General features: G+C 40.9%; 1 protein-coding gene across 1 annotated transcript; it reads left to right on the top strand.

Moving 5' to 3' along the window:
• Positions 1-2,708: 2,708 nt before the first annotated feature.
• Positions 2,709-13,289, top strand: RSBN1 (round spermatid basic protein 1). Its single transcript, XM_003212940.4, has 6 exons — positions 2,709-3,440; positions 8,784-8,921; positions 9,322-9,464; positions 10,108-10,275; positions 11,399-11,507; positions 11,875-13,289. The coding sequence occupies exons 1-6, from the start codon at positions 2,718-2,720 to the stop codon at positions 12,334-12,336; spliced, it is 1,743 nt and encodes a 580-aa protein (XP_003212988.2). The 5' UTR covers positions 2,709-2,717; the 3' UTR covers positions 12,337-13,289.
• Positions 13,290-15,299: the final 2,010 nt, after the last annotated feature.

Raw genomic sequence — 15,299 nt, 5'->3', positions numbered from 1 at the left:
GGAGCTGCGGCTCCGTTGGCGGCTGCTGCTCGGAACTGCCCTCGGTGTAGATCCGGAGCGCGAATGCTTCCATAGCGAAGCCTTCTTCCCGTTGGACTTCCTTAGCAGAACTGAGGAGCAGCTTTTTGCTTCTTAACTAAATGCCTCAGAGTTCTACGGTTAAGAATCTGTATTTAAGGTCTCTCTTTTTTTTTGTGTGTGTAGTACAGGATAAGTGTCTCACAGATTAGTGGTAGTAAAAAGCCTCTTAGGAGAGGCAGCACAGGTGGGATGCAGCTGTAGTGAGGATGATACGCTGTGAATTCTGCTTCAGGAATAGATGTGATGGTGTGGTGCCGAGGAAAGCTGGAAAGCAGGTGCTTACAGAGTGAGGTCTGAAGTGTGAACTCCAGCTGTAGCGTCTGAAGAATGGGCAAAGCTGTTGTGGAGGTGAAGATAGTCTTGGTTACAGAGGCACTGCTGTGTGACTGTGCAAGCACAACTGCCACTGTTCAGTGCTGCTGAACCTCTGTTTGAATGGTGCCTGTGGGACACTGCTGGCTTGATGAGTGCTGATAAACTAAAGGAGTATTTCTTCTTTGATTGAGAGTGCTTCTATATGTCAGTTCTAACCCTGCAACCAAATGAGACTTCCTTTAAAGAAGACTGAAGTGCTCTTTATAATTACCATCTAAATTCCAAATTTGCAGAGGAAAGCTGTTTGCTAGCTGAAAGTCTGAAACTCCCCATTACCTGTCTCAGACTGCACATCTAGTGCATTTGGAGAGGGGGCTGTTGTTTCACTCCAGCTTTTATTCTCATATCTAATTAAGCTGCCTATTTGTCTTTATTGTTCTTATCTTTGGCTGTAGATGACAATGAACATCTCCAGTGTTTTTGCTGGTGTTCCAAAGTGCAACATGTGTATCTGTTATTAGGGAATATCTTCAAGCAGGCTGGTACTTTGAGTGAAAACTAGTGCATATTTGAGGTTTTTAAACCAAATCTCAAGTTAGAGATGTTTAAGATACCATTAACATCTAAAAATTGTCTGAGAAACATCAGCACAGAAGTATTCCCAGCTGTGCAGTCTCATGAAACTCTTGTTTAGGTTCAGCTTGGACTTGGAATCTCTGGGCTCCCCAGAGATGAGATCTGAGCTCACTCTTTACAGTTGGAAAAGTAACACCTGTACTTGAGAGCATAGTGAATGAGTGAGATTGTGCATGTTTAACTTCTGAGGCCTCCAGAGAAGCTTATTGAAGGTGCTGGTTTACTTGAGTTACCAAAACAACTGGTGCTGCCTTTCTGCTCCTGTCTTCTCTAGTAGTAATAAAAAATAAAGCCACTTGCTTCTTGTAGAATCTGGGGCATAAAGCAAAACTTGTATTTCAGGTCCTAAAGCAATTGTATGGAGTTAGTATTAAGCAATCGACTATTTCTTTCATGAGAAGGCTGTTTGCTACAAGAGGCTGTTAAGAAGGTCAGCCATCTCTAGTACAGAGCTCAGAGAGCAGAGCATTAATGATACAGTTAAATACCATGGTGAAACTAAGTAATTGAAGCTGCATGTATTTGTTGTTGCAGCTTTTCTCCTAGGTGACTGTAATGCGCTTTTTTCTCTAACTTCAAATGCAGCAAGAAAAGAAAGGAAATATAAACTATAGCTTTGTGTACAGGGGAAATTTGATTAGCCTGGAGTTCTGTGCTTAGGAAACTGGAAGAGCTTTAGCTATTGCGTGTCCTGGTCAGATATTGCCATCAGCAGCAGATTGCTCTGATGCCTGTAGCTTATCCTGACAATGTGGCACTTTAGGTTTTATGTACATCACGTTCTTTGATTCAGGCAGATTAAAATCTGAGCAATTCAGGTTTTGTAGCAGCTGGACCAGCAGATTCCTATCATTGTTACTTGCCACGTTGTTTGAAGTATTTGTAATCCTGAAAGATAAGCAATTAAGCTGCGTGTTGCTTGACAGATTCTTTACGTTCATCTCTTTAAGCTTTTCAGCATTTTCAAGGTTGATTAACTTCAAAAAACAAACCAAAACTGATAAGTCAGCACTTTTTAGCTAGATGGTTACCTGTAAAGCAGACTGGTGCAAGGTAACTGAACGCATGGATGTGATTGTTTGGATACTTTGTGATACCTGTTCATATTACAGCTATCCCTTTATATTTGACTTTATCGGTTTCTACGGAGCTGAATATGAAAACTTTATTTAAAATATTCTGTTGCTCAGATATATCAGTTCTTTAATAGGAAAAATCAGTGGCCAGAGGTGTTTTCTTGCCAGAAAGTGAACTGCTCCAAGTATTTTTTTTTCCTCTAAATGTCAGTAATGCTCATCTCTTCAGCTGCACTGTTTTGTTTCTATATTTTTGTCTCCCAAAGCAGGCTGGTATTCTATAATGAAAGTGTGATGTTTAAATGTTATGGATACTTGTTTATCCTCTTCCCCTGCATGGCACTGCCTTAAATGTCAGCAGTTATTAATTTAGATGCTCTGAAATATGTACTTCTTTCAAAAGATATTCTAATAAATTTATTACAAATGGAAGTATTTCTAAAATGTTAAGCTTGAGGTTAGAGGGTTTTTCTTAATTGAAAGCTTTCCTTAGGAAGGGATGTGCTGTGTTTTTGTTCCATTATTCTAAGTCAAAAGACAAGGTGTTACCATTGGTCAATCTTTGTGGGAACAGATAATGGTAGGAATTGCAGTCTTCATTCTTTTTGGATGAATATGCTGCAGTGCAGAACTCTAATCTTCTCTCTGTTATTGCTGCTAGAAACTCAAGATGAAAATGGCAAAACCCAACGAGCTGACAGTCTTATTACGAAGAAGATAAAGAAAAAAAAGAAAAAGAAACACCGGGAAGATGTGAGGGGCAAACGTCTGAAGATGTACAACAAGGAAGTGCAGACAGTGTGTGCTGGGCTCACCCGCATCGACAAAGAGACTTTGTCTCAAGGACAGTGTGATAACTTAGAAATGAACAAGGAATCCTTCAGGTATCTTAAGGATGAGCAGCTCTGCAGACTGAATTTGGGCATGCAGGAGTACCGAGTGCCCCAGGGAGTACAGACACCGTTTGTGACACACCAGGAGCATTCTGTTCGCAGCAGCTGCTTGAAAACTGGCACTAAATTCAGTAACTTCATTCACGAAGAACATCAGTCTAATGGTGGTGCCCTGGTCCTTCATGCCTACATGGATGAACTCTCATTTTTGTCTCCAGTGGAGATGGAGAGATTTGCAGAAGAGTTTCTTGCTTTGTCGTTCAGTGAAAATGATAAAAACGCAGCTTACTATGCTTTGGCCATAGTACATGGAGCAGCTGCTTATTTACCAGACTTCCTGGATTACTTTGCTTTTAATTTCCCTAACACTCCAGTGAAAATGGAAATTTTGGGCAAGAAGGACATTGAAACAACAACAATTTCAAATTTTCACTCTCAGGTAAGATCTGTTTAAAAGCATGCGAGTTTCACAACCCCTGGATGTGATTGACCTCGTTAATCCAGAGCAGGGATAGCCTAAAATAGGTGAGGCACGTTGTTTTTTTTCTAAGCAGATGAAAAAAAGATTGTTTTTCTGCCTGCTCGAAGTTCCTCTGTGTGCACAGGTAGCTGGTGAATCACACTTGAGGCACTGCTAACCCTCACCTTTTCACAGATCTGTAGTGATTTTTTTTTTTTCCTGCAAGCTTCTGATCTTTTTCTGAGCTTGGAAGAATATTGACGTTGTTTGAAACCACAGTCAAGTCTGTATTAAGAGTTGCTTAGATCTCAGATGCTAAGGTTACTTTCCCCCTTGTCAGTAGATCAGTTTTTGTTTGCAGTAACATTGCTTTTTAGGTTTCTATGTATCTACTTCTCAGGTTTCAGTGTATCTTGCTTAAGAAGTTGTTTTCACACCCCTGAGTCTGGTGGGTGTTAATTAGTACTTGCCTTCCAATGTCAGATGGCTAGAGTACTCTTAATAGCCTTTGATTTAAGGCTTTCACTTGATGTACTGCCTTGATATTGATAGTTTCAGCCTATCTTAAATCTGTAGAAGTAAAACCTTTTCATCCTTTGTTTAGAGGATAAAAGCTTAATTCTGAAAGCTGGTCTCTCAGGGCTCAAGCTCTCAAGATATCTCATGTAACTTAAACACATTCATCAGTGGCATTTAAGCTAAATATAGGATTCTGTTAAGAAAAGCCCTTACCTTTGGCTCTTGTCATCAAGCTTGGAAGTATCTGTGACCATTCAGCAGTGCTATGGTTTGGGTAAATTTGTAATAAATGGAGTTAAACCTCTTGTTTCTCAGTCTAGCCTGAAAACTGTTGCTTACTTCTGCTACAGTGCTTGAAAGAAGTTAAGATCCCGAATACTGGATCACTTGTTGGAAGGAGGAACTGGGAGCTGTATAACTTCAGTAATCTGGATCTCTAGGTGAAGGTTACCAACTACTTGTATATCAGATTTGCATTGGAAAAGTGGTTACTGCCTTACAAGGTTATTGTATGGTAACTTGCAGAGTATTTGAATACTTCCCAGCAGTTACAGTCACCATTAAATCAGTAATTATACTGCTTAGCTTATGAGTGGTTTTGACAATGGATAGCTGCTGCTGCACTCACTTCAGAATAGCTTTGTGTGAATAAGAGGCTTCCTTGGGTTACAGTCTATGCTGGTATTCAGTTAATTCTATTTTAAGCACTCTCTGAACTCGATTGAGTCAGACGTTAGGTTCAGTTGGGTTGAAATGCCTCTCTAACCAGGTCATGCTGAGCTGGGTTTAATCTCCTCTGCCTGAAGTGTGTTGGTATGGTTCACACACTGAACAAATGTGTGCAGCAATGTAAGTTGTCACAGCTCTTGAGGCAACTGAAATATGAGTATTTAGAGAGTATGGGTAATGCCAAAACATATGAAGATGTATTTAAGCTGATGGATTAAACCACGGTAGCTGCATTCTGCTAAAACTTACAAGCTAGCTTGTAAGATTTATTTGCAGATGGTCAAAATGTTCTGCTTAGGAGAGCAGAGGGAGGATAAGGCAGCCTAATTTGGATAAGTTTCACTTTTGGACCTTCCTATGTGAGGAAATGTCCCATACAAAAGTAGGTTGTACAATGTTACACCTGTGCAGACTAAGCATGGCCCAGAGATGTTGCATACTCTACTTTCAGCTAAGGATGCTCAGTTGAGTTGCCTCAGCTTTTCTGATGAACCTTCTGTATGCATGAATTTGTTTGCTCTACTGAACCAGGCCTTTGGCCTCTGGCTTGTATGGCATTCAACTGTTTCTTTTACTGGTTTAGAGAAAAGGAATGTTGTTAGAAAGCCTCTCGAGTTCCAGCTAAGGAGCTGAATCTGGAAGACTTTACTAAATCTAATGATCAGTTCCTTGGCAAATTGAATTCCTCTGCTGTCAGGGCAGTGAGGACAGTACAGATGGAATACTTAAAGCAAATCACTCCAGTGTGTGTTTGGCTTTTGTACATTAAAGTACTTAAGCTTGAATATTCTCTGGATTTCTCCTGCTGGTTTTGGCTCTGGCTTATTTATTTGAATACTTAAATGCTAAAGCTAAGCTTTAGTTTAAAGCTGTTCAGTTACACTTGGAGCTTTCAAGACAGTGACTTGTAAACTCCTTTGCCCTTGTGCAAAGGAATTAGAATGCTCTTAGCAGTGCAGCTGAAAGGAACCCATACTTTCTCTGGCAGTTATCTTACTACAACTGCTAAGTCTGCACTGAGAATGAAACGTACCTAACCTTCACAATCCACTTCTGCTTTTTTCTTCTCCAAGAAGAAACTTATTTTCCTTGTAGGTCCTGCTCTCACAAAAGAAGGATTTGAGAAACAGTAAAGGAAAGAGTTGAGGGAAAAATCAGATTTTTCTATAAGCTGATATTGCTTCTGGGAAGGAGATGGGAGAAACAGCCAACAGGTGAGAGATAATAGGAAGCTTTCCTACTCCTGCCGCATGCTGTCAGAAAAGGTTAAACTGTCCTTGACAGCTATGGCCAATGAACCATACTGCTGTTGGGTGGCTGCCCCATCTTAACTTCTCTTACTGCCGGAAGAAGCTCTTCCTTCAGAAAGGGTCATTTCTTTTTATTTGATTTTTTCCAACAGAAGCTACCCAAGTATTTAAAAAAAGAAAAAGAAGCAGTACCATCTGTCCTGCAAATGTGGTGTATCCATTAAAAGCAATATGCATAGTACCTGATGGTCTTACTGATGTATCTGACAGGTTGTAGACAAACACAACCCTTGCTGTAATGGTAGAGAATGTCACACTGTCCTCCTTCCTTCTCCTTTGTTAATAGGAAGCCTTCTTCTGTTCGTTCTTTTTATAGCAAAGTCTTTGTGTGGTTGGTTTTGTAGCTGATTTGATGTACTGAAAAATCACTGTAACTGGTTCACGCTTTCCTTGAAACCACAGAGAAACTTCTCAAACACTTTAAACTAATGAACTTCTTCCCACTGTGACTGTAGGACTTGAGATGAGTACAGCAGCCTGTTCAGGCCTGCAGTGAGCTGGCAAATGTTTTCAGTGTAAACACAGGCTGATTTTAATCCAAGTGTACATATTTGTTATTAAAAACCAGCTAAACATAGAAATCCAACATTTCTTTCAGGTATTTTTATCTCCTTCTGAGCTCTCAGATTTTTTTTTTATATCACATTCTACTTAAAAAAAAAAAAGAAAAGGCTTTTCTATTTTTTTCTTTATAAAACTTAATGTTTTTACAAGGAAAATCCTGTGTGTGTTTTCTCCTGATTCATTTTGACTTTCACGACAAGCTCCTGTGAGATATTAGTGAACCTCAGCAAGTCATGTCAACAGAACATAACTCGTCTGGAAGTCCTGTCTCTCTGTTTGCCTTAATGGCACGAGGCAGTTAACAGTAACTGACTTAAGGACTGGGGCATTTTAGTCCTTCGTTCTCCTGTGGCTGCACAGACCTGGGATAACACTGGTTTGTTTCAGCTGAAATCATTCTACCTTTACCAGTCCTGTTCTAATAGGATCTGGGGACTTAACTTTCACTGAGGGCAACAGCCAGAAAGAATTAACAGATCTCCAAAGACGGTGCCTGAGTCAACAACAAACAAACAAATAAAATGTGTGCTAATTCAACTTCAGGTGGTGTAACTCAGGGCAGTGTTCCTGTGAGTGACCTGGGATGTAAAGCTCCGTGCATCCGGGTTCAGGTGATGTGGTGCAGCTTAGCTTAGGGCTCAGCAACAGAGCTGTACATGAGATCACCTCCTGCTTCTCACTGAAGTTTTTATTGAAGCTTTTTATTGAAATGTGTGTCACTGCTACCAACGGGATGTACACAAAGGAGGAGGAAGAAGTCTGGACAAAGGAGCGAGCTAAACTTCTGTACTTGTGCAGAATATCTGTGGTTGCTGCTAGAGGACAAAATTGCAGCAGTAGCTGTAACTTTTATCTCGCCTAATTTCCTTTTAACAACTTCATGGAATATTTAACTGCGTCTGATTTGTTGGCTGGAAAACTGCAAGAGCAATCACTTCACGTGAGGTTATTTCAGTCATACATCTGTGGTGCATAGGATACCTTCTGTAACTCCATTGATAAATGGCTGTGAGAAACAAACTTAGTGTTGTCACTTGCTCTCCCAAGAAAGGTTTTATGATAACCTCTTGGAGTGGGTCCAGAGGAGGGCCACTAAGATGATCAGAGAACTGGAGCAGCTCTCCTGTGAGGAAAGGTTGAGGGAACTGGGCTTGTTTAGCTTGGAGAAGAGAAGCTCTGAGGAGACCTTATTGTGGCCTTCTAGTGCTTGAAGGGAGCACATAAACAGGAGGGGGAACGGCTGTTTGCATGTGTGGACAGTGATAGGACAAGGGGGAATGGTTTTAAACTGAGACAGGGGAGGTTTAGGTTGGATATTAGGAGGTAGTTTTTCACCAGGAGGGTGGTGAGGCACTGGAACAGGTTGCCCAAGGAGGCTGTGGATGCCCCATCCCTGGAGGCATTCAAGGCCAGGCTGGATGTGGCTCTGGGCAGCCTGGGCTGCTGGTTGGCGACCTGCACACAGCAGGGGGTTGGGACTGGATGAGCATTGTGCTCCTTTGCAACCCAGGCCATTCTGTGACCTGAGAACAGGAGATAGTCTGTGCTACTGAGGATGTAAAACAAACCTGTGAGATTCAGGTGTTCCTTGCCATAGCTGTGTTGGTAGGTTATATTACAAACAATAAGCCTAAGATTGGTATAGATAAAAACTGAAATATACATCTGACTGTTGGTTTTTAGTTAGACTTCTCATTTCCTCAGTTTATTCTCTGATTTTACACACTGTAGCACTCTTTGCAGAACCATTACATGCAGGAAACAGGTTTTTCACTGCAGTCATAGGGAGAAGGCCTATGGGATGTTAGAGTTTGAAATGCAGATGCAGTATTCAAATGCAGTGATTAATAGTTCAAGCTTCCTGGTGAAAAACTGAGTCACAGTAAAGCTTTGGTTGTCAGTTTTCTCACGTCAGCCTGGAAGTGTTGCTCCTGAATTAGTCAAACACTCCCTGGTTGTTATTCAAGCAATAGAAGCGTGTCCTATTAGTAGTTTAAACAGGATTTATTTTCTCTTGGGATATCCTACAGACATTCTGAAGTCTTTGTGTACTCCTAGACACCACTAATGAAACAGATGGAGGCAAGTCACGGATTTGGATGACAACTCATTTGCAGCTTAGTGTATTATATTAAATAACTGTAATTTCTTGTAACAGCACTGAATCTGTGGTGGTGTTTTTTCCTTTCTGGCCCTTCAGGTCAATCGAACGTACTGCTGTGGAACCTACAGAGCAGGACCCATGCGGCAGATCAGCCTTGTTGGAGCAGTGGATGAAGAAGTCGGGGACTACTTCCCAGAGTTCCTGGATATGTTGGAAGAGTCCCCATTTCTGAGAGTAAGCAGTAACTTGTGGTGTTTAAAGTGCATTAGGTACTCAAAAGATTGCTAAGATTCATATGTTTTCAAGTGATTAGAAACCTTAAAAGTATTTTCCTCACTGATGTCCTCATCACTGGAGCTACTGAGGATGGAGGTACATTCTTCCCTGTATCCAAATGGAAGGTACTGAACTAACTGGCTATGGCTCTGTAAATCATTCAAAAGCTAATTATGATTTATGCTATCATGCATCAGCTACCTAGTTATCTACTTCCCTAAAAACAAAGTTTGAAGTTACCTTGGAACATATCTTACTTCATAAAGAGTGTCAGTTTTGGTAGTAAGTTTGAACAAGGCATCATTTAGTTTTTCCATCTCACCTAGTGTTTTTTCTCCTTATTTATTTTTTTTTTTAGATGACTTTGCCCTGGGGTACTCTTTCAAGCCTCAGACTTCAGTGCAGGTCACAAAGTGATGATGGTCCCATAATGTGGGTGAGACCAGGAGAGCAGATGATCCCAACAGCTGATATGCCAAAATCGCCATTCAAACGGCGCCGGTAATACTTGGCTTCTCTTTCTCTTCTAAAGGAAGAACACTGCAGTTATGTGTTCTTTGGACTTGAGAACAAAATCTTGATATTTTAGATGTAATTAGTTCTTCGGAAGGCATATTCTCAAGCTTACGTTCTTCATTTTCATTTCTATTTCAGATTAGCTCAGTGAACTGAGCTGAACGTGATATTTGTGATTGTGATTTTATCACTTTTCAAAGTGATATGTCCTTGATCAGTGCTTCCTTAATGTTAAAACCAGTTCTTGCAGTCCTCCAGCAGACATATCCTTCAGCTAATTTCTGGAGGAAGAACTAATTTGGGGACTTTAATGCTCAAAAACAACTTAGATCCTTAAACCCTTAGAGCTGCATTTTAGTGTTAGTGCTGTCACAGGGAATACTGTGGTGTGTAGATGTACTTTCTGTCTTTCTCAGATTGTGCTGTAGAACTAATTGTAGATGAAAAATTGGAAGCATGTTTTGATGTGATTGAATCTTTTGTTGTCAAATAACCAGAGTGAAGGAAATGCTTTGGCCTTTGATTTTGAAACCTGCAGTATACAACATGTTCAGATACTTCAGTACAAGCATTTGTTTTTCTGAGCAGTTTGCCACAGATCTTAATATGTCTTTTAATCATGTTACAGGTCAATGAATGAAATAAAGAATCTCCAGTACCTACCTCGGACCAGCGAGCCCCGTGAGGTTCTGTTTGAAGACAGAACAAGGGCTCATGCTGACCACGTGGGGCAAGGATTTGACTGGCAGAGCACAGCTGCTGTAGGTGTTCTGAAGGCTGTGCAGTTTGGGGAATGGTAAGTGCCACTGAAATACTACCCTTGTAGTGGGAGGGGGCAAATATAAATGTTTTCTCTCTGAAAACATCATTGGAAAAAAAGGCTAACTAAAGAAATTGTCTAAACCCTGTAATGAGATAAATGAGGTCTGTAGCTTGAGAAATGTAAGGCATTTATCTATTATTTTTCTCTCTTGTTGGGGGAGTACTGAAGTTGTAACAGAAGTTTACAAAAACATTTAGTGACATACAGAATAAGCCTCAAGGTACCAACCTGGACTGTTGTCTGTGATTGTTCTCTTCCTAAGCAGCTATATTGGTGCTAATTTTTGCAGACAGCAATCTAAGAACTCAAGAATGGCATTTAATAGCTAGTGTTTTCTCATTTTGTGTACATGAGGTGTTGCTGTTGACCTTACACAGAAACTGTAGATTTGCATAGTTATTTCTAACAATTACTGTAAGTGATAGAATTCTAGAATGGCCTGGGTTGAAAAGGACCACAGTGATCATCCAGTTCCAACCCCCTGCCATGTGCAGAGTCACCAACCAGCAGACCAGGCTGCCCAGAGCCACGTCCAGCCTGGCCTTGAATGCCTGCAGGGATGGGGCATCCACAGCCTCCTTGGTTTTTAATAATAGTTTTTAATAGCATCATTAGCAGTACTGTTAGGTTTTCATATGGGAAAAAAAGATGCCAGAACTTCTTTTATCTGATTCACAGCCATTAGATAAAAACCAGCTGATTAATATTGTCCTCATTACAGCTTCAGAGTGCCACATGGTTACTCTGCATTTTTTTCTTTTATACAATATTATTTTGCCTAATCACAAAATAAAAGAGGCAAATTGTAGCTCCAAGAATGTGCAAGATACTTTGGTATACAGCAAATGTCAGCCTCGTTTTCTGGCATATCAGCATGGTATTTGTCCACCAAATCATTGCTTCTGTTGTACATGCATTAAAAAAGAAAAAACAACAATCTACAGACTGTGCCTCCTTTCCTATATAGCATGCATATCTTTGAGGAGTGATGAGACTTTGTGCCCAGTAGAAAAGTGAAGAAGGTAGTTTGTTCAGTGAAACAATAATCTATAACTGAAGTTCTTTATAAATCCTTGCACTTCTCATCTCCTTGTAGGAGCGACCAGCCTCGTATAACCAAAGATGTGGTTTGTTTCCATGCTGAAGATTTCACTGATGTTGTGCAGAGACTTCAGCTGGACCTGCATGAACCACCGGTGTCACAGGTATTTGAGCTTTCCTACTGACAGCACTTTGTAGGAAGCTTGACAATTTTCAGGTTCATTGTACAGCCACCCCTTCTGTATCCCTGTGGCCATCAGTTCTCAGCTCCCTTTTGCAATTTTCTTTCTTGTTTCCTTCCTACCAAACTGGGATTCCTGCTCTGAGTCACACTGCAGTCTTCTGTTATTGTCATCTCGTGTAGTTATTATGATTGGTGGCCCTCGTAGAACTAAATTCTTGTTTAAAAAAAAAAAAAGCTCCTTAAACAGAAATGTGATGCAGATCCAAAGTATGTTATTTTAGGTGGGTACTGAATTATTGACCCTGAACGGAGTCCAGCACTAACTTTACCATCTTTCCTCCTCTCAGTGTGTTCAATGGGTGGATGAAGCCAAACTAAACCAAATGAGACGGGAAGGCATTCGCTATGCTAGAATTCAGTTGTGTGACAATGACATCTACTTCATCCCTAGAAATGTCATTCATCAGTTCAAAACAGTGTCAGCAGTCTGCAGCTTAGCCTGGCACATACGACTTAAACAATATCACCCCGTGGGGGAGACTTCTCAAAACACGGAGAGCGATTCAAACTTGAACAGTAGCATTCCTGGAAAGACAGAGTCCAAAGGTGAACCCCGATGTGTGAGTGTAAAAACAGAGTGTGAAGAACCAGGGATAGAAATGCAGCTTACCACAGGGATGCTCTCCTCCTCTGTTTCTTCGCTATCAGGACTTGTACAAGCAGATCAGGTGGCCCAGCCCCTTCCAGGTTTTAAAACAGAGTCTGATCAGCAACACAATCCGCAGGATCATGCAGTCTCTTCTGTGTGATATGTATATAATCAAACATTTTTTAACAACTTTTTAAAATTTTGATGTGAAGTTATAGTTTTATAACTGGCTTATGTTTTATTGGAGAAATCTTGCCTATAATTCTATAAAGAAAGGTGACATTCCAAAATGTCAAGCATATCTTTTTTACACAGATTATGCAAAATTCAAGTTGTATTTTAACCCCTTAATACAACCTGTAACAGTGGTCTACCACTTCTTTCTGTTTAACTAATGAGATATTGAATATCTCTTCAAAACCAGAATGAAATTCCTCCAGGAGCATAAAATGATTTAATTCTACTGCTTGGTGTTACTTCCCGATTTTCACTCTCTTCACCAGAAAGTGATGCTTTTGTAGAAGACTTGTAGGAACTTTCCCCATCACATTTTAATTGCTAGGAAAAAAAAAAAAAGAAAGCACAGCACTTTTGTGGACAATTTGTGAAATATTTGGTGTCTGTTGTTGACGCGGTTCATATGCAAGTTGGTTTCTAAACGAGCTATAGAAATTGGTCTGTATTTCTTACAGATCCTACAAAGGTGATCTGTAAAACGAACTGCAGAAAGTGTCTGATCCTGTTGAAATGCCATGGCTTACTGACCTAACGCTTCTCATAGCGCTGCTTGTACTTTTTGGCGTGAGGGTTTTGCTTCCAAAAGCTGTCTGCTCTGGATGTGATTAATACTAGTGTCAAAGGCAGAGAACCTGTTGGTAGACTTGTGGAGGAACTTGTTATCTTTGAGCACTTTAAGGCTTTCAAATGCTAACCAACTTGGCAGCTTGTTTTGGTCGGGTCATAATATATATGTCCAATGGAACCACACTTTCCCTTGTACTGATGCACTTAATATAACAGCGTTGAGTTGGTGACTGACTTATACCATAAGAATGTCCATTTTCTAGGAAGTTCTGTATTACTGTTTCACAATAAAAAGTATTATGGCATCGGACTGCTGTTTCCATGTGTAGCTTTTGGGTGCCCAGGTACTGTGGAATAATCAGTGGTACGTGCTGAATACGTAGTGTCAGCTCTCAACAGTTCTTGAACGATCTTTCAATATTTCTAAATGTTAATATGTAATCTGTATTTGACTTTCACTCACCCCATCTATTGCTGCCCTTTCTGGTCACTGAAAGGAACGATCCTGTCCCTCTCACCCTCTCCCTTCCCCCTACCCACATTTAGAGTACAAGTTGGGTTTTGGTGCAACTGAAGCTGTCTCCAGATGGCTTTATCTGTTCTCATCCTCACCAGGGTAGGAAAGATTTGAAACACTATGTTAGAGTAGACAAATGCAAAGATGCTGTGTTAGTTCTGGACGCATCTTTTTAATATCGATTATTACTCTTCTCTTTATAAGGGTCTCTAAAATATGTTACTCTATTATAAAAATTACTTTGTGCAATATTGTTTGTGTAGGCTTTTATATACATATTAGCACCTCAGTGTAGAGGTCACTATTTTAAACTGATAGAAAAAAAATCATCAGATGATACTGCAGTGATTAGTTAGAGCCTGTATTACTCCTTATGTGTATGTATGTATTGTCTTCGGTACAGAAATGAGGACTAGGAAATATTTCAATTTAAAACTAATTTACAGATTGAAGTGGTAGTGACTCGTTTAGTAATCTGTGTAAATAAGGTGTTAGAATGGAAAGCTTTTATGATAAAATGTGATTCATGCAGGGGTGTAATTTAATCTTAGCAGAAATCCTAGATCATCTGGACCGGTTCGTTAACGAGCTGTTTGTTCTCTGGTGGGTTTTTTTTTTCCACTTTTTATGTTGAGAGGAATTTCATAGCTTTAAGGGTTGTGCAAAGTAAAATTCCTCACAGGCAATAGTGGTTTCAGTTCATCCTTCGTGTCTGAAGATCGTATCACCTGAGGGCGTTCTTTCCTTTTAAGAAGTCTGCTAGTCTTCCAAGTGCCCGTTTTCCTTCTCTCATGTGCTGCTCTGGCCGTGTCAGCAGAGCAATGCAAGGCAGTGAGGTTTTGCTCAGGAGCTGACAGAGCTGCAGGTACTCCAGTGATCCCACAAACGTACCTTAAAGGCCCAGTGACACAGAATAAGAGCCCCTCACACACTGACCTGTCTGCTTTGTGTTTGAGGCAGAATGAAGAGAAATCAATTTGGGAATCCTTTGTGTAAATTCTAATGGTGTCTTTTAAATGGATAAAGGCAGAAGATGGGAGTGACTTAGGTTGCTTTTAGATCTGCTGTAGTGAAGTCCGTGAGCACTGCCTGAAATATCCCAAATGTCCTGGGATGTCTTTGGTTAGAGGGATGTGCCCCCTACCATCGTGCTCTCTCCATGCTCAGTTACTGATAACATCTGTCAATAGCACATTTAGGTATGTTCTCAGATCTGGATGTGAAGCATAGGAGGGAGCTGTGCCAGAAGTGATAGCAGAGTGCAGATTGCAGGTGAGGTTCCCCTGAGCTCCGTTCTCTCCTTCAAATGTGCTTTGGTCACTGTACGCAGCTGACACCGCCTCCTTGGGAAGGTGGGATGCTCAGTGCAGCATTTCAGTAGGTTTATTGGCTCTCTTCATAGGCATAGATGTCACCACACAGAAAAAAGGGCTGTGTTCTGTGCTCTATCAGCTCTCCTCACCCCTTACAGTGGGACAGAACTGTCAGAGCTTCTACCATGGCCAGGAGCTCACATCCATCACCTGGCACGGCCCGCTGGCTTCAGATGCTGATCAATGGAGGGGTACAGCCCCAAAATCCCAACTTCCCAGGGCTGATGGGGCAGTAGCACATGGCATAGAGAAGGCGACCTACTGTGGCACTCGAATAGTTTAAGGAACTTCCAACGCTTCTGGTTTCTCTGTACAACGTGTGTAGCGGTTTCCGTGTTGCTGTTTTGTGATTAGGTTTGAGTGGCAGCTACGGTTTTCTGTGGTTAATTTACGAAGCCTTTGCTGACCGAGGACGCGTCCCATTGCCTG

Source organism: Meleagris gallopavo, chromosome 28 (genome assembly GCF_000146605.3).
Source record: "Meleagris gallopavo isolate NT-WF06-2002-E0010 breed Aviagen turkey brand Nicholas breeding stock chromosome 28, Turkey_5.1, whole genome shotgun sequence".
NCBI lineage: Eukaryota > Metazoa > Chordata > Aves > Galliformes > Phasianidae > Meleagris > Meleagris gallopavo.
This window is presented reverse-complemented; position numbering and strand designations above follow the sequence as displayed.

Bases quoted from the DNA above. Each gene is read 5' to 3' on its own strand.
- RSBN1 (XM_003212940.4), top strand. From the start codon at position 2,718: ATGAATATGCTGCAGTGCAGAACTCTAATCTTCTCTCTGTTATTGCTG. The intron at 8,922-9,321 runs GTAAGCAGTAAC...TTTTTTTTTTAG, and splicing joins AAGAGTCCCCATTTCTGAGA to ATGACTTTGCCCTGGGGTAC. The intron at 10,276-11,398 runs GTAAGTGCCACT...ATCTCCTTGTAG, and splicing joins GCTGTGCAGTTTGGGGAATG to GAGCGACCAGCCTCGTATAA.